General features: G+C 39.8%; 1 protein-coding gene across 1 annotated transcript; it reads left to right on the forward strand.

The window, feature by feature from the left end:
* Positions 1 to 14,424: 14,424 nt before the first annotated feature.
* On the forward strand, positions 14,425 to 22,109 carry LOC120783257 (cytochrome c oxidase subunit NDUFA4). The gene is made up of 4 exons (XM_040116124.1): positions 14,425 to 14,466; positions 18,484 to 18,569; positions 20,358 to 20,421; positions 22,053 to 22,109. Exons 1-4 carry the CDS (start codon positions 14,425 to 14,427, stop codon positions 22,107 to 22,109), a joined length of 249 nt encoding a protein of 82 aa, XP_039972058.1.
* Positions 22,110 to 23,931: the final 1,822 nt, after the last annotated feature.

Raw genomic sequence — 23,931 nt, forward strand, 5'->3', positions numbered from 1 at the left:
GTGATATATAAACATATGGCAACAGCGCATATCCTTTTTCACACACACGCCCACACACACACATACACACACACTCACACCTTATACACACACTGAAACTCACTTCCTGACAAGCTGCCTTTTTTTTTTGCACACTTTTAATTTCTTCATCCTTATTATTTCTTACTATTTCCTCTCCATTCCTTTCTGCACCTGCCCATTATTTCTCATTACCCTTACTACCTTTCTCCCACCATCTCCCAATCTCCTGACCTGCTAGGCACCTATTCTGTCAACCTCGCAGCTTCAAAAACATCCTTAGAATTTCTTTACAGGAATGGCTGGTAACAAGTTTCAAGGTGTATGTTATCACACACTTCGCACACAAACACACTTTCTCTCTCTCTCTCTCTCACCTGCTTACTACCTGTCGCCTTCCTCTTTTTTGCTTTAACCCCCCCTTTCTTCAAAAAATTTTGGCCACTCTTGTCTTTCTCCCCCTCTCACTCTCGCTGGAGCACCCTTTTCTTTAGCTCGCTTTTCCTCCCTCCCTCCCCTGTTTCTCCTCTCCCTGTCTCTGAGTTAAGTTTGGCAGATGCACCTGATGGCAGCATCATCCTGGAGCACCTGTCAGCTGTCTGCCTTCATCATGGCTCCTCTGCTGCCACAGGGGCCACGGGGAAGTAAACCCGGAGACAGTTGCTACTATCAACAGCTGCATCTTATTATTTTAAACACCGGTGCCAGTCAATTTCCACCAGAGATGCGTGCATTTATTTATTTTTTTGTGTGTGCGCTGCCTCCTCCTGATTCTCATTGCTCCTCAGGATTCAGAAGCTCAGCTGTTAAATGCGAGCAATTATAATTGAGCAGAGAGGGAGAGGGAGAGACAGAGTTTATCTAGCCTGTGACAGAGAAGAGGAGGGAGAGGAGGCAGCAGGCATAAGTTGTCAAAGTATTTTTGGCAGTTGTGGAATGTTTTTTACTGTTACTGTAACTTAGCTGAATGTCTGTCACTTGTCTAACAGGCAGCTGGGTTATTTAGTTTGCACTTTGTTAATGCAATACCTCAGAATGCAACATGTATTGATACTGAGATTCTTCATCCTTTCCCAGGGCCCATTAATGCCACAGCTCCTGTCTTCAGTCCAACTGCTGTCAGTGGATTCACAATGATGTTTTTAAAAAGTACAGACATACCGGGCATGAAATATTGATTTGGCTGAAGGGCTAATGGGATGTGTCTCCACAAAAGATTTTCTAGTGGAGATTTACTCACACTAAACATGAAACATATCCTGTATTAGATGCCAGCCTTAATGCAAAATGAAATATAACCAGATCTACATCTGGCGATTTCATATGGTTATGTTTGCATCCAGACTTGGTAGTGTATAATCCTAATGTCCTACAATAGCGTCACATATAACCGGTAGTCTAGGTGCTAATTATCATATATATAACGTGTTTACCTGCATTATAAATGATTGTCTTTTGTTGATGTTTTGCAGTCCTGTGCCTTTTGGTTTATCGCACTCTGTCTTCTTGAATACGTTATACACACAGCGGGTGACATTGAGATTTAGCAATGGGGATGCCGAGCCAGGAAATAATTTTTTCCAAGTCGTTCCACCACTAAAATCTCTTAACAATAAGGATGCATTTTATAAGGATGAATTGTGTTGTATTGTTGGTGGAAAGCACTAGCCTCTACTATTCCCCTCATTTCCTCTCCACTCATCTCTAGAGTATGAAAGAAAAAAAACACACTAAAAAACAGTGATTCTTGTTTAGGGGAAGTCAGATGTGTCTCTGTCAATGGCATTAGTTTAATAGTATGTTGCTTTTGGGATGTTTAAGTGCTAAGTTTTTGAAAATGTTTTGTTTTCAATCAGTATTACATACTTTAAAGGAAGATTCTGTATTTTTTACAACCTGGTACTCCTTCACAGCTGAGTCGAAAGGGGCAGACAACACGAGCAGACAAAGTATCTGAACCACTTATTCGGATGTCAAAACATCCATTGTTTTGGTTTATGCGTGTTGTTCTGTGTGTGCACACAACTATGGCAAGTATGTTAGGTCAAATTTGAAATAGATAGTAGCTCTGCAAGATCTAATGGAGGTGCACCCAACTGTAGTACAGGGTCACCACGTCTGTAGATCTCAGCAATGACGTTTGTGAATAAAACATGGTCAAAAATATGAAAATGGATCCCAAGTAAAACTATCTTCTACATATTTTCTATTATTCTTTTCTGATCATTTAACAGAGGGAAAATAGATGTCTGCTCATTCAGATCAGGGCAAAGGTTGTTTGAACTGGCTGCCACATTAGGTCGGTTTATAATGTATCTTGCAGTGGAAACAAATCGGTGACTCTCAGATTTTAAGACACAAAAAAAGTTTACAATTGCCTCCAATTACTTGGACACTATAATAATGATGAGCAATATACCAATAACATTATGCTATAATCCCAAATGGACATTTATGGAAGATCCTGGATTGGAATCTAGTACAATATTTTCAAAACCAAAGGGTCGAGATGATCAGTCATAATCAGTACGTTGCACTCCGGGAGAGGAATGACCCAAAACAGCAGCAAGTGCAGACACAGCGTTGTAAGCCATTACTGATACGCCATCACCCATCGAAGTCTGTTTGCCTCTGCACACTTCATAATGAATGCATCTCATAAATCCTCCTTAAACGATTCCTCCTTAAATGATTCCCAGAGCTCAGGCTGTCTGCTCAGTGAAGGGCGCTCATGGATCAAACCATTATCAGGGAACCAGGCCGAGGTGACGAGTGGAGGGCAACAAGCTCAGGCCCCAGATCATCACCCCGCCCCAAACCACCACCCTTTACAAACCTAATAGAAAACAAACAGACAGACAATTTCTTTCAATTAGCCCGAACTGGCCGGTCCAATAAATTTTAGTTTGTTCCTCAAGACGTAAGGGCCCTGTTGCATGTCCTGCTGAAAATGAAGACTAATGGGGTATTGTGGAGCTGCTGAGTGCTTGATTTCGCGCCACTATACCACTGCTACTCGCCCACTCTTCTTTTTTTCTTCCCCCATTTCTCACCTTCCCTCCCTTCCTCGAGCTAACTGGAATCCGTGCTGACCAGGCACAACACAAATGTTTAATACATTTATTCACAACTTGGATTCATTTTCTGTTTTAAGCATTATTCCTGAGTATTTAGGCGAAGCTATTCATCACAGCTTGACAACAGCCTTGAATGTAACCATCGTTCACCCTCGGTGTCAGCTGAAGTGATGGCCTGCAGAGTAATGCTCAGCCCCTCAGCTGCCTACTGAAATACCTCAAGTTTTTCATTCTGTCTTTTTTTTTTTTTTTTTTAATGTATATACAGCCCGTTTTATGATATCCGAGCTGTAATTTAAACCGAAATTTTGTTGGGGCTGTTCAGTATTGGCCAGTGAGTAGTTAAATATTTTTTAAGACTCCTATATATTGTTATGTGTCAGCCAAAGGGCTGTTTGTGACCTTACCAGTGGTGGAAGAGCTATTCAGATCCTTTAAGTAAAAGTAGCAATACCACAATGTAAAAAGACAAGCATGAATGAAAGTCTTGCATTTAAAATTTTACTTTATAAGTATTAGTAGAAAAAAGTAGAAAAACAGGGAACCACTTTACTTTAAGTACCCATATTTATCATTCATGCAGATATAAAGACATTTTTAAGTATATATTAATGTACATAATTTATCAGCGATTATAACTACTCTTATGAGGACATCTCATATTACTACAACTGTTTTACTATATTGTCATTCATTATCTTTTTATACACAAGCCTGCACTTATGGCCCACAGAAAGAGTTACAGTTGTTAACAAATACATTAACAAACACATATCTCCTTACGACCACATTATAGTGTGTTAATAATAACATAACTGTTTCTATATTGCTTCGAAATGCTCTATAGGGGGGCTTAAAGTGTTGCTGGGAAAGTATCAAAAGTAAGAGTCCTCATTATGCAGACAATGGCCCACATGTGTGTTATATTATTAAACAATATATTTTTGTCAGATGCTTTCATGTGCATGTAGCATTTTACTGTTGTAGCTGTAGGATGGTGCTAATTTCAACTTCTATGTAGTTTAAAACAAATATTCTTAAGAGGATCAAATGTTTTGTACTGCAGTAGCAACTAAAGCCGTCAAATAAATGTAGTGGAGTAAAAAGTACAATATTCCTATCTGACATGTAGTGAAGTAAAAGTAAGCATTAAGTCAATGCACTTTCCGCCTATGGACTTTGTTGTTCAGTTAAAGCAAGATGAGATAAACAAAAAAAAAAAACACTGGTGGACACAACTTTTCCGTTAGAAAAAATGAACATAACAGCAATGTCGATAAAAACAATAAAAGGTGAATAATTTGAGTTATATTTGCCATCAAATGGTGATGGATTGGAGATCCTCAGGCCACGTCTGGTTGATGAGGGAAGAAACAAAGTTGCATTGTCATATGGAGAAATATTAACTACAAGTGAAAATGGGGCAGGGAGACATTGATTTTACAATTCGGGACTCAATCAAAGAGAATTATGGATGGCAATACTACTGTGATTTGCCTGTGCTGCTCATTAAACTTAACATCCATAGTGTACGTCTCCCCCCTAGCAATGTCGGGATAAGATTTACAGGGGTATGCTAAACGCAGTTCGAAACCATAGAGAGGTGAAGTCACATGATGGTTATTAAAGCTGGGCAAGCTGGAGGAGGTAGTCGGATACAACTCAGAAGAAGGAAGGAAGAGGGAGGAGAGAGGAGCTGAGAGGAAGAGGACATGAAACAGGAAGGGAGGAGAAGGAAAAAGGAAAGGAAGGATGGACACCAATAGAGAGAAAGAGAGGGAGCGAGAGAAAGAAAGAAAGTCCATTATTATAGCCTGAACAGATAAACTATGCATCAAAGTGTAGCGTTTATTGAAAAAACATTTTTATGTGTGCTTTGAGGGCATGAAAATGAGAGACACATCAATACAACACTGCAGCAACCAATGTATTTTTTTTTCCCCCCTTCTTCTCCCCAAGATTCCCAATCAGATCTTGTGGCTCCCTGCAGGCTTTTATGCCAGCCACAAATGGTGCGACTGCCAGACTGACAAGCACACAATCACTCAGAGTGGAGAGGGGGGGAAAAGAAAAAAAAAAAAAAAACAGCCTCGCTCACTCAGCCCTCTATCACAAAGGCGCTTTTAATAAGCCCATGAAAAAGAGCAAGTAATCCTTTGATTTCATTAAATGCCCTCATCACACCTGGAGATAATTCCATTATGATTGTGGCAATAAAATGAGGTTTTCATCAAGACCTGCAGACAGAAGGAGGAAAAGCTATTATTCCTCTCATATTCAGATATGACGTCGCCTCTAATATTATGATATTAGGCCATTTGGCAGAATTTATGACACTCAAGTCAATCCATAATGCTGGTAGAGAGTTTCCCCACTGACAAAACCAGGCACTTTTAACATGCTTCATGCTGAACCCGCAGAGGGATAATAATTTGTGGTGTTAGAAATCATCCAAGAATACAGAAACCGCAGTATTTGTTGGCACCTTATATAGAATTTTAAACAAGAGAAGGTTTTCAAATTAGGATGCTGGGTAGAGAGAAAGCAGAAAAACAAACAAAAAAAATCAAATAGGTTCATTTCGTTTCTTCCCTTGAACTAATACATCTAAAGTAGATGTGAAACAAACGCTGGGGCTGACTTTGCAAACAAATACAGGACCTTTAAAACTCTTACCTTTTAGTGTGTGAATTCACCTTTCTTCATGTTTCTGGATAATAATACTTTATTAAATTTTAAATATATGGCAAAAGGAGAGGTGTTTTGTTTCAAATACAGTTGCATGAACTCATTTGAAAAAGCTGAAAATCTCCTTGTAAAGCTTTAACCTGCACTTCCCGCAGGCACAGGGCAACATTAGCATTCATTTGAAATCGTATTTCTGGCAATCTGAGAAATATAAGTTAATTAATAGGTTAATATTCACTCTCCTTTTAGCTCCTAGATGCTCCACTACATTCACCTGCTAGTCACTAAGTTTACCTTTCAACCCTTTGGTGCAAGCCTGATAAATCGATGAAAAAGTGACAAATTGTTTTGCTTCATTATTCATTCTGACACTGCATCCATTTCAGCTGTTATCTGTTTGGAAGAAGTTTTTATTTTGCCTGGAAAAATTAATATTTTGCTGTTAATCAAAGAAATATGGTGATTTAAGATTTGCCATTTCTGTATGTTGACTCACAACCTTTATAGCAGCATTAATTGAATCCACCCTTGCTGACATTTTTGTGGTAATTTTTTCTGGGACCAGGAAGGTGACGTCCCAATTTCTAATCATGCCTGCAAAGCTTTGATTGCCTTGGTTGTTTTTCCCTCAAAATGAAAACACATCCCACACCTCCTCTCCAATGCACCGTGATTTTACTCAGCAAACATAGAGGCTGGATTAAAACGTTGGACAACAACGTTGATGAATATAAAAAGGGTGTACTGGAAAAGATTTGTGCAACATGTTTTATATCCTACGGACTTGAAATGAAGCTGACACTGGTCTTCACTTGGCTTTGTGTGTGCTCACAAAGTAAGAATTCTGTTGTTTTTCCAATCAAGAAAACAGGCATCAGTGAGCTCACACACAGGAGCTATTTGAAAATCGCTGAAAAAAATCAGATACGTAGGCACCAACTTGGAGGTCTGGAACCAGGCCAGTTTTGCGCAGGTATCGCACAGCGGGGCTAGAACTGCTTTTTTGCTGAGAATAGCAGTAAGAGCAGGAGTTTGTTCGTCACTACAAGCGACACCTTTCATATTATACATAGTCATTTGATCCATTGTCAATATTAAGATACTGATTAGTGCAGCGTTAAATAAATCTATCCAGTTCCAAAAGCAGAGAAGGGAAATGGGTTTAAAATGACCAACAAACAAACAAACAAACAATAGAAAACCAATGTTAATAAAATGTAAAGTTGTTTATTGTGATGAGACAATATTCAAGTATTCCAGGTTTATTTTTGTCCAGGTTTGGATGAACACAAACCAACAGAAAATCAGCTCTAACCTACAAAACATTCTAGAGAAAGAGACAAATAGAAAAAGAGAGGAAGAGGGGAGGGGAGAGAAAGAGAGTTTTATCACAAAGTGTACCCAAACAGAAGTTCAGCACTGCCACAATTCTGTCAGCTGGCAGTGTGGAGGTACAGTATAGGTTTCTCTACAGAACTTATATGATTGTTACGAAAATTCCAGCGTGGCAAAGAAAATGTGACAAAGGAGAAATGGCGAGGATTCTGTGTGCTGTCTGGAGGAACTGGAAGCTATGTGTTTTTGGCATTCATGTCACAGCCCTTTTGAAAAATGCATCAAAGCAACTGCAGAACTCGTGGGACTAGGTTTGGGCACACAAAGTCGTGACCATCATCCAAACCTCACTGGTGAGGATGGAAGGGAGGTGCTGCTCATAGTGGAGGGTTTGAAATGCACCACTGTGCCACTTAATAAAAACAAGTGCCCTGCTAGACCATGGTAACAGATTCCTGTAATTTCTGTGGATGTGCCTGTGTAGATGTGAAATGTGTGTGTGTGTGTCTGTGTGTGTCCTTGCTGTGCTACAGCATACAGAAATAATTTGTCAGCAGCGGCGGAATTGGTATTTTTCAAGCCTCTTGAAAAACTTGGAAACAGATTGTGTTGTTTTTCATGCTTACATTCACACATGGCTATTAGCTGAAATGCCTTCTGCCGTAAGAACAACTCTCTCTTCCACCTTCTGCTCACAGCAATCGCAAATAACGATGGCCACAGTCTAACTATGACTTTCTTACATATGCACTAACTGTTCAGAATTGAAATGAGATCACTCGCAGATGGATTATTCCCCACAGATGTTGTACTCGCCACTCATCTTCTGCTTTGTAATTCTTGGAGTTACATTCTTCAAGACTTCTCTAAAAAGAAAAGAAAAGTTCATCTCTCTGTGTGGTTAAAGAAGCAAAGCTCATGTTGTTACCATTACAGCTATTATTATTACTTCTAGTCTGTTCCTGGTAAATAGCACGACAGTACACACGTGACGTTTTCTGTGGAGAAGGCTCGCTTGTTAAGGAGATTATAATTAAAGCCTGACTCATACTGGATTTATTGATTTAAATGTTGTTAATTGATCCCTTAAATAAAAATCTAGAGCGGCAACTAAGATTTTTTTTATTACTTTTTAATTATTGTTTCGTTATTGCTTTTTGAAAAACAGGTCAGAAAATTGTTTTTAAAAATAGTTCAAATATTCAAATGGACTTATTTTGTCTGATTAACTGTCCAAACCCCTAAAAATATTCGGTTTACTATCATACTGTATATGAAAAAGAAAAGCAGCGAAATCGGTCATTTATGAAGCTGGAACCAGAAAATGTATCGCGTTTTGTTTGAAAATTGATTGAAACAATTAATCAATCAAATATCTGGTAATTATTTTTTTTTCCAATCAGCTTATCATCAATAAATCAACTAATCATTTCAGCTCTAATATTATTATTAGTAGTAGTAGTATTAAAAAAAATGTGGTTGTTAAGGAACTGTTACCAAGACATACACTGACTGGGACATTTTACAGTTGAAACAGAAATGGTCTCTGGTGGACAAACATGTAATGGTGACATTTTTACCACATTACACTACCTCAAACATATTTCTGGGATTCCGGCACTGTAATTTCTTATTACGTATCAGCTGACCTATACGCCAATGCCGATATATCTTTGATAAAATCAGCTGATGATATCAGCCGTGCCAATTTATTCATCACGCGCCATCGCACTTCACTAGTCTGGTGGTCTATTAAAAGGCCCTCGTGCTCACATTCACTCTGTACACTGTCTGCGCTAACCGTTTTTGACAAGGCCACAAGGTTCTGGTCTGTTTATATAAACCCTATGCTCTTTGTTTTCAAGGTACATCTACTGGAGGATTTCACAACGCTCCCCGCATGTTATTTATCACGGTGTCGTTCCATACGGTCATTCAAACAAACTGCCATAAGGTGGTGTACATTTCCACAGCCATCTCTACATCCCTTCCCACATGTATATTCTTCAGCCAGTGCAGTATGAGGCCAAAGAAAGATGTTGAAATTGCTACGTATATATCACGCTCTGTGGAAGGTTACTGATTTCATCCTAAACCTGAATAAAACATGAAAAGCAAGATAAAACAATGTTCATACCGAAAAGCAAGTACTGCATTTGGGAAATACAGTATGTTCAGTTAGTTTTCTGACATACACAAACTGTACAGTTTAGTGAGCAGCGTATCTTGTTATTTGGTATTGAAATTCAATTACAACATGAGGCATCAGATTTTATCATCATTTCTCCAGACAGACTGTTCCAGTAGTAAGAGGATATATAATATAATATTCCTTTCCATGCAAGAAGGTGACACTGTACGACACTTAATATCCAAAATATTAGGGACATCTACACTTTTCATGAGGTTGGAGCAAGTAAAAACTCATTGTCTCTTATTGAGTAGCAACCACAAAAGAGTTTTAGATACCGCTTTGAGAAAAATCACATGCATCAGGGTAGGGGGGCTGTCTCACCCTCTTATGTGGACTAGAATTTAATAGTGGCACCCCTGGTCCTGTGCCCAGTGACTGGAAATAGAGATCAAAATTCAAAATAAACACTGTCACAGTCAATCTCTACAATCAGATTGCAGGGAGAGAAATCAGTAACAGAGCCATCCATTATTCGGAAGCTATCCTAGTGGGATCACATGTTGGGGTCATCGCTTATTTGTACATAGGTGGAGCTGAGCTGGATAAGGCTCCTGTATTCCCTGGATGTATCACACTTGTGTCACTGAGGGGACCCGCTACTACTCACCACTCTCTAAGAAATGAAAGAAAAACTTGTTGAAAATTTATAGAGTACTGAGTGTGTGTGTGTGTGTGTGTGTGTCTGTGTGTGTGCGCGTGCGTGCCAAGATGTGGTGGATTTCTGGGATACAGAAAGTTGCATGACCTCACTGTAAAGATGTGTACTTACCCAAGTGTGTATATTTGCATTAAGTGTGTGTGAATGTGTGTTTGACAGACAGAGAAAGACAAAGACAGAGAATGAGGAAAAAAAAGAAGTGAAAAATAACAATTTTTGAATTTTTTAAACCTGCAATAACTGCCTTTTTGGAGACTTGATGGCAGTGGAAAACAGCTGTGAATACGACATTGACATACCAACTTTTTTTATATACAGACGAGAGACAAATTAAAGGAAAAACCTGAATAAATGAGTGGAGAAACATAACAAATGCAGATGCTTCCACACAGCTGCACTGCATGGTACAATTAAGCAATTAACATCCCATAATGATCTGTGGCATGTATAAAAAACGCTGAGCAGGCCCAGTTGATTCTGAATTTGGATCAAGATGGAGAGAGGAAAAGGTCTAAGTGGATTTGAAAGAGCATTCATTGGCACGGTGGCAGGAGCCTGAGTCACAAAGACTGCTCAATCGGGTAGTGTTTCAATAGGAACAGTGACTAAAGTGACAGCTTCATTTAGATCTATGGGAAAGGCGTCAGTAAATTGGGTCGGGAATTGTGGTTGACAGCGCACACTTGATATCGTACTAGTGTACGAGCATCACGGTTATGTAAGGAAAAACAGAAGAGCCGCTCTTCCTCCGGTGTCTGAGAATGTCAGTGCAGGACGTGATCAGACTGTCAGCAAGAACAGTCCGTCGACAATTACATAGATAGGGATATTATAGTAGGTTTGCAGTGCAAAGAGCCCCTCATTACAAAGATGAATTCACATTTGAGAGTTCAGTGGTACAAAAACCATAAAGCACTGGTATACAAAGATGTGGAAAAAAAGCGACATGGTCAGATGAGTCATCATTCACCATATTTTCAACAGGTGGGCGAGTGCATGTTTGGCGTCCACCATGAGAACGGTACAGGCCTGAACGCTTGAACCCTACAGAGAGGGGATTTGGTGGCTCTGTTATGCTGTGGGGGGCATTTTCCTGGCATGGTTTGGGTCCACTTGTCCCTTTAGAGGGAAGGGTCACTGCAAATCAATACAAAGTTGATCTGAGTGATCACCTTTATCCGATGAAGAAACATTTCTATCCTGATGGGAGTGGTCTCTTCCAGGATGACAATGCCCCCATCCATAGGGCACAAAGGGTCACTGAAAGGTTGGATGAATATGAAAATGATGTGAATCATATGTTATGGCCTTAACAGTCACCAGATCTCAACCCTATGGGAGATTTTGGACCGACGTGTTAGACAGCGCTCTACCACCATCACCAAAACACCAAATAAAGGAATGTTGAAATGAGGGAATATACACATTTTAATGTGACTGCCCATTCCCTTGAAAATTGTGCCAATTCTCCTCAGTACACATGTGCACTGTTTTTCAAGGTACTTGGCAGCTAGGTTGTTCCAAGCATCTTGGAGGACCTGTCTCTTCGTGTAATCCCAGAATGACCCCATGATGTTGAGATCAGGGCTCTGTTGAGGCCAGATCACCTATTGCAGAAGTCCTTGTCCTTCTTAGATGGTTCTTTGACTGTATGTTTGGGATAGTTGACATGTTGCAGAATTTATCGGGGACACATCAGGTGCCATAATGATGATATTGCATGACAGATAGCAATCCAAACACCTAAAGTGCCTAAAACTTTTGCTCTGTACACACACACACACACACACACACACACACACACACACGATGATTATAGCTGCTTTAAGAATACAACAAAAACAGAAAGACGTAAAGTGACATGTTTGTTTTCAAAAGTGTATAAGCAAGTGTTGGAATGTATTGGTTGTTTGTTTGGGGGGGGGGCGGGACTCAAGACAGGTCCAGCCCTCTGTACCCATTCGTACAAAGTAAATCTCATTAAAGCCGCTCTTCCTCTTAGCTTCATCACCAGTGGGAAACAGATTTGGATATTGCAACTGTCTTTTCTTTTCAACACTCAGCTGGCAATCTTTTAGGGGGAACAATGGAGGAGACTGATGAGGGAGGGGGAGCACATATTGACTTCTTCTCTCTCCTCTTTCGTCTTAATGCATCTCATTTCCCCCCATCTTCTTTTGTTGAAAATCTTTCCTTCCCTATCATCCTTCATCAATCTCTCTATCCTTGCTGGGTGAAAAATTGCACCCATTACCCTTGTCATGTGTTATACAGAAATAGCATTCTTTCCACTGACAAATGTCAGGTAAAACAACTTATGGTGACTCACAAGACTGCAGGATGAAGGCACCACAGCATAAATCACTCCCAAATATTGGACAACTTTGATACATTAAACACAAGTTAAAAGTTGGGAAAATTGCTGCACATCCCAAATAATGCAGGCTGTGCAAACTGAGCCTTGACACATGGATGAAGGATTTGTTATCCTCCCTATACTATGAAATATTGATCTCACAAACTGCTAAAGGAGATAACAACGTGTTTAGTAATTGGCAGTTAAATGAGGTTCAGCCTAAAGTTACTACAGCGTCCTGTCTTGTATTCTTTAACCTGTTTAACACTTATACTGTAGGCAACATTTGTTTTATTCCAAACATGATCATTCAGGTTCATGTCTTAGGACAGGTTTATGCAAACAAAGTATAAGTTGTGGTTTAACAAGAGTCTACAGCTACAGTAGCAGCTCTGTGAGGCTGTACTTAGGCGCAGGGGTGCCATGAACATGCTAACATGCTCACAATGACAATGCTAACATCCTAATGACCAGCAGGTATAATGTTCACCATGGTCACCATCTTACTTTAGCATGTTAGCATGCTAACATTTGCTAATTAGCACACAAAGTAAAGCTAAGGTTGATTTTAGAATGTCATTAGTTTTACAGGTATTTGGTTATAGTACAGAAGAATGGGACAAACTGAACTTGAGCTGATGATGGTGCTAGAGGAAAATTCAAGGGATCACCAAAGTTCTTACAAGTCCTCTTGAGTGGATCAAGAATGTTCGTACCAAAATTCATGTCAATCCTTCTGATTGCTGTAGAGAAATTTTAATCAAAACACTATTTCAAAGTCATCAGGATAGTAGTAGGAGCCATGAATGTGTGTACAAGATTTTGTTCCATCTCACCTGGTACATGTTGAAATATTTTGCTGGATAAGTGAACACTTTGACCCGCTGGTGGTGTTGATTAAAAGTCAGGGGATGATCAAAGTCATGAGGATTCATCATCTGGATACCATAGATATCGGTACCTAATCTTATGGCAAAACATACAATAGCTGTCTAGACATTTCACTGAAAATAAAAAATGTCATGGAGGAGCTAGAGGAAAATTCAGAGTATCACCAAAGTCAGTGGAATTCATCCTCTATGGTCCTTTAATGTCGGTGTACAAAATTATTGAGGTATTTCAGTCTGGACCAGACTGAAAGTGGTGACCCAGCAGACTAACGTTGCCATCCCTAGGGCCATGACACCAGCATGGCTAAAAATGAAACCACTTTGCCTAATCCACTTAAGCATGATAAATGGTGAGAACAAAACAGGTACTTTAAGTAAGGAAAGTAATGACCTGTGCATTTTGCCCAGTGTAGCATTTTGGTGTTAATTACTTTAGGTTGCAAAGTGTTGTTAAGGAACCTGAAAGGTCTGCAAGCGCTACATCATTGAGTAATCAATTGCCATTATCATGCCTGAGACAAAGGTCTCAACCCAAGGATGCCACTATTACTTCTCCCTTCTTCACACTGAACAAGATGCTCTGCAAAAGCAGCAACATCTAACGGCTGCTGGGGGATGATTTTAAAGATAGAGTGATGGCTATCCACAAAAACAGTGGCTCGTCAATTTTAGAAACAACAATGATACATGAAAGTATCCAACACAATGGCTGTAGTGTGGGTGTGAGGTCTAAATATGAACCCATTATAGGAACTGGCTGCTCTACTGCTGCACCCCCCGGAGAAATGTTTGGTAAACATCTGTCTGTATCTGTTGTGTCAGTAAAAATCTGACTTTCTGTAGCAGCGGTTTTGTTGTTGTATAACAAAACAATTTAGCACACTGCGTACCCAATGAACCTCAGTGGAAGCTACCAGTGTCCTCAACTGACGTGATTATAAGGATTAAACTGTGTGCGCGCACCCCCCCCCCTGTCATTTATCCAATAGGAGAGAGGGACTGGGGCAGAGGAGAGGGGGAGAGATTGGCAACAGGTTTCACTGCACTGGCCAACACATTGTACTTACAGCTAACAAACAGCTCTTTCTATAAATCTGCACAGAGACGTTCACTCACACGGATACATTCGTCAGACTTTAGCTGTCAGTTTTTCTTTTCACATGTTTTAGTTTTTACTTGGTGGATTTGTTTTTAGAAGAGTAATAAAGATGATTAAGACTGTGATTCAACATGCGAAGAAACACCCAGGGGTAGGTTTTATTGAGGCTTGTGGTTACTTCTATTACTATTTACTAAATATTGGTTTATACGCAAGGCCTAATAAACTGACTGTAATGTTAGATTGTTCTATGCTACGGTATGTGTATATGTTGGTATATAACATTCATGATTGTGAATAGTTTTGTTAGGACATTTGTTTTATATTCTTTCACCGTATATATTCAGGCCATAAGTTTTGAATTCACAGAGTAAGAAGGACTTACTTACCTACCTATTAAAAAAAAAAAAAAAAGATATATATTATATATATATATACACACACACACACACACACACACACACACACACACACACACACACACAAACTGTACATATGTACTAAATGTTTAGAAAATTAACATTTGAATAAGCACATTAGCAAAAAGCCATTTTTCACTGACCTGCAGCAGTTTGGAAATGGAAAAGTCAGTACATATTATAGAAGAATTAAAAAAATAAAAAATAAAAAAATTACATTAAAAGTTCACCAGCATTTGGTGGAAAATATTATCCTGCAAGCAATGTGTGACTGTGCTGTTGTAAACTAGATTGTGAAAGTTAGCATCTATCCAGCTCCTCAATACCATTTTACTTACAGAACTTATGTCTGAAAATTGAAGTTACTGTAAAATATTTGGCAAAACAAATATTAACACTAATATAATATGAACACCTGAGCCTGTTCCAAATCACAGAATAAGAGCGAGATTCAGTTGAAAGCTCAGAAAACTAGTAAGTTGATCTTTGAGCTTAGATTCTTTTGTTACATATGACATTAAAACAACTGTTTTAACTTCCTATTACGATCACTGACTTGTTTGAAACTGGTACTGTGACTGCACATAATTACTTTGTATCATTGACATGTTAATTTGCCTTATTACTATCATAACAAAATGAAAGAAGAAAGAGAGCGACACAGAAGCTGCCTGTGCTTGGGTTTTTTTTTTTTTTTTTTCCCCTGTTGCCTTAGAGCTTTGCTGAGGGTGACCCAAATTCGAGGATTGACGGGGTTGGCTTGGCAGTGCACCAGAAAAGTAATAAGGGCAGTAACAGTATCGAACTCTAGCGAGTATATAACACTTCCTATATCAGTCAGGCTGAATGGTGAAAAGCGAAACACTCACTTGTGTGGCACGTTGTGGAGATATCAGCACTGGGGAATGGACAGCTCCCTACACGCAGGGCTGTCTTGATTATTTGCTTGGTGTGTGTGTGTGTCAGTGATCAAAGCTGACCTGCTTCCGTGCAATGTGCGTGTGTGCGTGGCTGTTTGCGTTTGCTTTAATGATCGAGCTGATCATCTGCAGTCAGCCCACAGTATGGGTGCGCTTCTGTGTGTATGTTTGCACTTTCATGTGTGAGTGAAAAAGAAAAAGAGAAAGACAGAAAGAAAACTTGGTGTTGCACTATGTGTATGACCTTTTTTCCAAGGCTACCTTGGAGAAGTTTACAGTGACCCTCCTTGTTGAAGAATTCAACAAACATAAAACCCATGCTGGGTGAGCTAACTGTGCAGTACACCACTAAGTAACCCTGTCTCCTAGAAATTAGATTTATACAGGACTAAACTGCAACAGCAAATACGCTTTGTATTAACGTAATCCGGTTGCAATTACATTTCCCACTAGCATAATGAGGATAATACTTTAATTTACATATTTGGCAAGCTGCAAATATGTTGATACAGAAATTATCACTAAAATACTCACAGACAACATATTAGTTTTCTGCCAAAATATCAGATAAGTACAATATCCACTTCTGTTGACTATAGTGTTATTAAAAAAATTTTATTATTAAATTTAGACTCTCACAGCACTTGGTTAAGGTTAAGGAAAGATCGTGGCTTAATACAGAGACAGTTGACGGTGACTTCAGACACAAAGTTTTTAATTTACATTTAACCAAAACCACGATCTCTCTCTTAATTTTTCCAAAATCCTTTCGTTGCCTAAATCTAACCACAGACGGGACTGTGAATGCAAACCCTGCTCTCTGGTGTGATTTTGTACGCCCACCATTCACCCCAACCACCTCTTGGTGTGTCTGCTGCCGTTAAATGTGCAGCTTCATTCATTCAAAGGAAACTCTGAGACCGAACATAATCCAGCCAGTGATTAGGTTTCCTACAAAAAAGGTATTTGCTGTTGCAGTTTAGTTGTATAGAAATGTAATTTCTAGAAGACATGGTTGGTCTAAGAAAACTGATTAGATGGTGAAAATGGACAATTCTAGAAATCAATTAATTGTGTAAATAATTCATAAATCAGAAACTCCAAACACTCACAGGTTCCAGTTTAACAAATGAGAGGCATTGCAACTTGTGTCTTTCTTATATAACTAAAAATGCAATATTTTTTGGTTTTGGACTGTTGATAGAACAAAAAAAAGAACTTGAAGAAATATGAAGACTTTGGCCTCTTAAAAATTGTGAAGGGTATGTTTCCCTCATTTATGACAGTAAATTGATAAGACGATTATTGGATTATGCAAAAAAAGTAAAACTAAAAAAAAAGTTTTCAACAAAAGTCAATTAATCAGTCATTCAAGAGAAAATTTATAATCAAGTATCAAGGTAGTTGCCTAATTGAGTCATTTCTTCAAGCAGAAATGCCAATTCAACATTCTAAAATGTGAGAATATGCATACTGTATTTTCACTGTTTTATAGGATTCTACTGTATAGTGAAAAATCTATCACTGGATTGGTGGTTGAACAAAACAAGCAATTTGAAGATGTCACCTCTGGGAAATAGTGATATTTCACTCTATCCTGTTTCAAACAGACAACCATTATTCATCGTTTCATTGAGAAAATAATCTGCAGATTAGCATAAAAATAATTGTTAATGGCAGGCCCATTCATTATCTTTACATTCACTCAGCTGTTTGCTGTCAAACTGCATTTTGACACGTGGACATCTGATCAGTGGAGTCTGAAGCAGGGAGTCCATGCTCTGAGTCACAGTTGTTAAATAGGTGTGTGCTGAGTGGTTTTGAGTGTGTAGCCGTGGGAAGGATATTTTATTCATCTCTCTACCGCAGATTTAAAGTAGTGAATATCCAAGCCTGAACACCAGAAATTCTGCTAATCAACAACAAGGCAAGTGACAATGCAATCAGACAGAAGACAGATGTCTAGATACAGCTGAGTGGAGACATCCTTCAGTTCAACCTGATCAAACTCTCATCTCTCTACAGCTTGACTAGATCTGTGTGGGCTGAGGCCAGCTGTTCGCCAGTGGTCTCTCTCTCTCTCTCTCTCTCACACACATCACATAGCAAAGTAGACAGGAAATGTATGGCAGTGTAGTGTTGATGAATAGATGCTGCGCGGTGAGAGAGGATTGTAGCACCAAGCTTTGGGTGTTTGAGATGACATATCACATTATCCTCCTGTCCCCTAATGTGCTTTTCTATCTTAATTCCTGTCATCATCACTGCTCAGAACATCAAATAAAAGAGTGTTTGTGTGTGTGTGCACATTCATGCCGGTGTGTTTGAGTTTGCAAACTGGGCGTGTAAGCTAATTTCTGTGCATATTTGTGCGAGTGTATCCATGTGTTTCACTCTCAAGGTGTGTCTGTGTGTGTGTGTGTGTGTGTGTGTGTGTGTGTGTGTGTGTGTGTGTGTGTGTGTGAGAGATGCTGTTGTTCAGCGTGACAGGTATACTGTAGTGTTGAGGAGGAGAGGCTGGCACACACTGACATGCGGCAGCTCCCTCTTCCACCGCGTCCTTGCCCATTCAACCCAAGATGACAGTGAGCTGCCTCACACATGGCCTGGGCCTCATGCATATGGAGGAGGGCAGCGAGAGGGAAAACAAGAATAATAACTATCCATGTCTGTGTGTATGTGTGTGTGTGTGTGTGTGTGTGCATTTCACACAGGTGTATGTTCGTAGTACATATCACAGCCAACCACTTGATAGAATGTGTTTGTTTACCTTCATATATCTCTGTGGTCTGGAATTAATGCATTCCTCCTCTCCTCTCCTCTCCTCAGTTAATCCCTCAATTTTTCTTCACCACTCTGGGCATCACAGGGGCCGTCCTCTATCTGATCCGTCTGGCAAGAGGGCCTCACGTCACGTAAGCCTTTCTGTTGTTTGTCTGCACTTGAAGCCATTTTAGTAATCTTCCATCTTCCTTTTCATAATACGTGTATTTACAGAATGTTAGCTGAATCCAAACCTTGGATGACTGAGGCTGGTTTGATATTGAAATTTTCAATATTGCCAATGGGGTTGGGTTCCGATAGCCAGTCCCGCTTTGGAACTGGGTCCATGTTGGCAATGAATCCAGACTCACTGAGCTTGGAGACAAATGAATATCTGATAGAATCCTTTATCTACCCTCACTTATTATTATTAGCAAAGAGCAATGCACAAAACATGGATGTAGCAGGATTCTCATTTTTAGCTAGTGCTGTCTGTCTTTTTCACCAGAAGAAATGACATGTCACCAGTAGCAGATTATCAGCTGATCTTATTAACAGGGCCAAAAAGAAAGTGGGCTTTTGTCTACTTAATGTGGGCTCGGCAAAAGAGTTTGTTAGGGAAAGTAGCACTCTAACACCATTTTACAATTGTGAGTAAATAAGGCACACCTTTAAATTAAATGTGTCAGATACTTATATAATCAAAATTTCACGTTACGCTGCTCATCTCATTATGGGTTTTAACTGTGGGGTGTGAGCATTAATTTGAATATCATTAAAGACAAAGTTTTAGTTACTTATAATTTTAGCAACTTAAGTACAATTAAATGTCAGTTAACATTTTATCTGTTTTTTAACATAAAACAGACTTGATTAGGACTCCTTTAATTTGGTTACCAAAGACTTGTAAAAACAATATGTACTGGCTGGAGAAATAAACTTGATACTGTTCTGTGATGCACAAACTGTGTACAGTACCTCAAAAACATCACTGTCATTTCTTTACTGCAATTTTTTTTTCTTATCTATTGTCCAACACATCCATTAAATACATCTGTGATAAGTTAAAATCTCTGGATAATTGCAGCCTGATGATTTAATTGTTGGGCTCCATTACAAATGTAGAAAGTGAGACCTAGCCGACACTGGATCCAGATTTGATGAAATGCAATCCATCACCATCCATATGAGCGCAGTGAATTTGATACTACTATCAAATCAAAGTATTTTTTGATAGCAACATGTTAAATTTAAGTTTAAAACCAGCGCAGCATGCTGTACTAAATTGTGGTGTGTCAGAATGACAATTTGCGCCATCCACACTGAACTCAGTGACTGCTCACATACAGTAAATTTGCACTGCTCATGTCCTATCTGGGGCCACACAGAACCACTTGTTCTGAGGGTCAGCCATAAAGCCTGACCTCATCACCAGCTGGTGATGAGTGCTGTGGTCAGTGGCTGCCTCTCTCTCAGAGAGAGTCTAGTGTTTGTGGTAATGGAGAGAGAGAGGGGGGAGACGAGCTCGCTCTGCCATCAGCCTCTCAGTCTCTTTGTTTGTGCTTTGGCGGCGTGATGTGCTGCCACAGGGGGAGGAGGAGGAGGGAAGGACAGTCGCAGTGGAGCACTGTGAAATCCAGACTTTGGTTAATGAACAGAGGAGCACTGCCAAGTCACTGGGCTGAGTTCACATCATCTCATAATCACTTCTCTTTTTTCCATCTTTTGTCTCCATCCGGCATCTACGTATTTATCTCCTTTTGTCTCTGCCCTTCTGTTCCTTTTTCCTCCTATTTATTTGTTTCTCTCCATATCTTCTTTTTCTCTGCATCTGCTCTTTGCCATCATCATGTATGCCTCTGTCATGTGTGTCCCGTCTTCTCTCTTCCCTCTTCCTCTCCTCTTCATTCTACATGCCCTGAATCTTTCCACATTTGCAGCCTCTGGGACAAGAGGAACAACCCAGAGCCCTGGAACAAGCTCGACCCAACCTACCAGTACAAGGTGACTATTCCCATCACACACACTGCATGGCCCCCTCCCTGTCCACATCAATCAAGTTTGCCAGAAAATGTATCTAGACTAGAATGGCATCATTTCATTGAGTCACATTAAAAACCTCACATTCACAATCAGCTTAAAACCCCACCAAAAAAGAGCTAGACAAGCCAGTGCTGGCAAAAAAAATGTCAGATCAACATGGTTGCTTCTTGGCTTTCTCCAAATCTGTTCAAAGGAAAACAATGTGTCTTTCAAAAACAAATTAAGGCAGATGGATCGGGGAGTTTTTAGTGGTTGGTAGTAATTTGCCTTACCTCTTGAACAGGGCCAGAGCCCTAGACAAAATAATGAAAATATTAACAACCCTGACCCTAAATAAGAGCAGGAAAATAACCAACTTACAGGCCCCAGAAGAGGAGATCTGGATGATGTGTTTTTCAGAGAAAAGAGTGTTTTATGAGGGTTTCAAGGCCACGTTGCTTGGCAGTGGAATGAAAGTCACTGCAGACAAAAGGTCAGGACATGGCATGTTTAATTCTCGATAGCGAGGCAAAGGTCTCACATCGAAATTCCAATGAAGTCCAAACAACGATCGTAATGAAGAGGGGGAAGTGGGTGAGAGAAGAGAGAAAAGGGCGTAGGCAAGAGTTTTAATGGAAGACCAACCAAGAAAAATACACAGGGAGAAAATAATCACTTCCAGTGCAAAAATGTGTGTTTTTCATGGTTGGAGGGCTGTGATGTATGCAGAACACATGCGTGTAGTCTCACAATATATATATTATCCATGACATATGCAAACTGTTGCCCTAAAAGACAACAGCAAGACAAAAGCAAAAGAAAAATCTACGAAATAAATGAGCTACGAAGAATCATGGTAAATAAGTTTTTTTGGGTGAGCATGCGTCTGCCACTAATACCCTTTTTACACCAAATTTAGTGTGTTTTTGCAGGTTTTTTTAACGTGGGTAAACCTGCAAAAAAAAAAAAAAAAAACAGAAAGGAAAACTTGTCTGCTGGCAAGCAGACAAGTTTTCCTGGTCTATCCTGTTCGATGTCACAAACACATCGGAAAACAGGGTTAGTAAGCAGAAGAGAGCAGCATGGAGGACAGTGACTATGTTAGGGCTGAATCAGGAGAAGCTCTCTCCACTCGCTTTCTTGCCAACGTTGCAGCATACGAAGAACAAAATTGCTGTGGCACATTGTTCCCATAGACTGTAAAAATTAATAAATGTTCCTGGCTATTTACGTGCCAATGTCCAGAACTTCGACGTGCATTATAGCATCGCACCGGCAAAGGGGCGAACTTAGCACGTTCACGCGGGTGTCATGTTTCCATCACTGTCGATTGGAGTTGGGGCCGAATACCCACCTGTGACTATTGCGGAGGCATTTGACCCGGGATTGAATGCCGATCGTATCCTTTTCCCACTGAAGACAAAAGCCAGATGTTAGTGGGTGGTTAATGGATTTTTGTCCAGTGTGAAAGGGGCTCAAGTGAGTTGATGTTTGCACTCGAGGGAAAGGAAAAATCCTAACCCCTTTTTTTTTGGCATGCTGTCCTAAAGACAGCACTGATTAATTTAATTTAAGCAAAACAGATTTAAATGTATTCCTCCTGCCTTCTGCAGTTTGTGGCAATCAACACGGACTACAAGAGCCTGAAGAAAGAGGGCCCTGACTTCTAAAGGTCCTCCAGGCAACTCCAGGGGCACCAAGTTTGGCCGGACCTCCTGCTGTTGCCTCACTGATGTGAAACGTCTTCTTGTGCATTTCTTCAATCTCACCTCATGCTCTGCAACAGCAACTCTGAATTGTAACCTTGAGATTAAAAATGATTAAAGATCACACAAGACAGAAGGCTGGTTTTTTAGTACATGATCATATACAGTGTTCTTTATATGCTACATATTTTCATGTTGGGTATTTATCATCACAAAACTTTTTTACTTTGGGCTACAGTAATAATGATGATCATCTGTGCTAATATTTTCTATTAGTGCTCTTGTATGAAAAAGCAACTTTAAAAAGGTGGTAGTGATCCACAGCTTCTTTCTTAACAGCTGCATTAATCAATATTTTTATATTAGCAATGAATCAAATTACTACAGTGATGCGAGATGGGTCGTTCAGAGTGTTGAACCCAGAGAATTATTTCCCAACTCTGCCGTTCCCCTGAGCTCTACAGACTTTTTTAGCATCTTTCAGCTCATTGTTTTGCTTTTCAGACCTGCAAACTGTGCTGTTCTGGTTCACTCTCACTGCTCTCGTCAACCTAATTTCCATTTGCAGCAGGGAGCTGTTTTCAGGAAAAAAGCTCTGATAAACTCACTGTACGCTACCTGCCCCACACCAAGAGGCAGACAGACAACGTTCAAAACGTGACAAGCTGGGAAACCATTGTATATAATAATTATTAAACTGCCTGTGTCATCACATCACGTCAAAAATGGACTACTATACTACTACTACAATGAAAACAGAATAACAACCACCATTTACTACCACATCTGCAACAACAACTGTTATCCTAGCAAAAAGATGTCAGTGGCATGTGTATGTCAGGCAAAGACCATGTAAGCAATTAAATGAAAGTGTATGAGAGAGATTGCAATATTTAGAAGAACTGGCGATGCGACGCATAGTACAGTAAAACAATGCAGGAAGATTAAGAAAACTGAACAGGATTATAAAATAAGGACCAAGGACCACAACACACACAACTGAGCAGACTGCAAAACGACACTTCATGGTGTGCCAGGCCACCGTCCAGGACATATCTGTGAAGTGCCCTGGCTTGCAACAACACAATGGAGATGTGCAGGAGAATCTAGCACCACAGTCTCATTAGGTTCTTAAAAGTCAAGGTCAAGGGTTGTTAAGTTCATGTATTGGATAAAACAGAGGACACTTATCCAGGGCCTCCAGGCTAAAGACAACCTATCTACTTTTTATGCCACTCATGTTGCTAAACTAATAAAAGTGTGTGACATTGCTATGCATACCATGAAAAGCCAATATTTGCGGTTGGCTGTTGAACTCAAGAATGCTCTATAAAACCAAACTCTTGCTTTTAATTTCCAATGGAGAAGCATTATTTACTGAGCTCATCACATCACAAATCCAACACTACTGGGACAAGTAAGTCACACATGCTGAGATATGAAGTTGCAGATGAAGAGGACCAAAATAGAAATTAATCATGAGAGATGAATATTTGTGTGGGTCATAGAGCGCTTTTCAACCAGTTTTCAGTCCGAGAAAGATGCGGTCCAAGGAGACAAATCACTCAACTGTTTGATCACTACCTGTCTGGAAAGACCAAAACATTATTTTCACTTAGGTGTGGAGCAGGAAAATGACAGACTCCAAATCAGTAGTTTTTCTCCAAATATGCCTCCTACTGGCACAATTTTCCCATGCTGGCGCATTCATTAAATGATGAATATTTGTGTCTTTGTGCACCTGTGTGTGTGTATTTATATCTGCTTTCACTCAGTATCACTGGAC

This window comes from Xiphias gladius, chromosome 21, assembly GCF_016859285.1.
Source record: "Xiphias gladius isolate SHS-SW01 ecotype Sanya breed wild chromosome 21, ASM1685928v1, whole genome shotgun sequence".
Lineage (NCBI taxonomy): Eukaryota > Metazoa > Chordata > Actinopteri > Istiophoriformes > Xiphiidae > Xiphias > Xiphias gladius.

What these genes read in the sequence shown, in the direction of transcription:
- LOC120783257 (XM_040116124.1), top strand. Translation starts at nt 14,425, where the DNA reads ATGATTAAGACTGTGATTCAACATGCGAAGAAACACCCAGGG. An exon ending in ATGCGAAGAAACACCCAGGG is followed by an intron (nt 14,467 to 18,483) that starts GTAGGTTTTATT and finishes TCCTCTCCTCAG; the next exon opens with TTAATCCCTCAATTTTTCTT. An exon ending in GCAAGAGGGCCTCACGTCAC is followed by an intron (nt 18,570 to 20,357) that starts GTAAGCCTTTCT and finishes CCACATTTGCAG; the next exon opens with CCTCTGGGACAAGAGGAACA.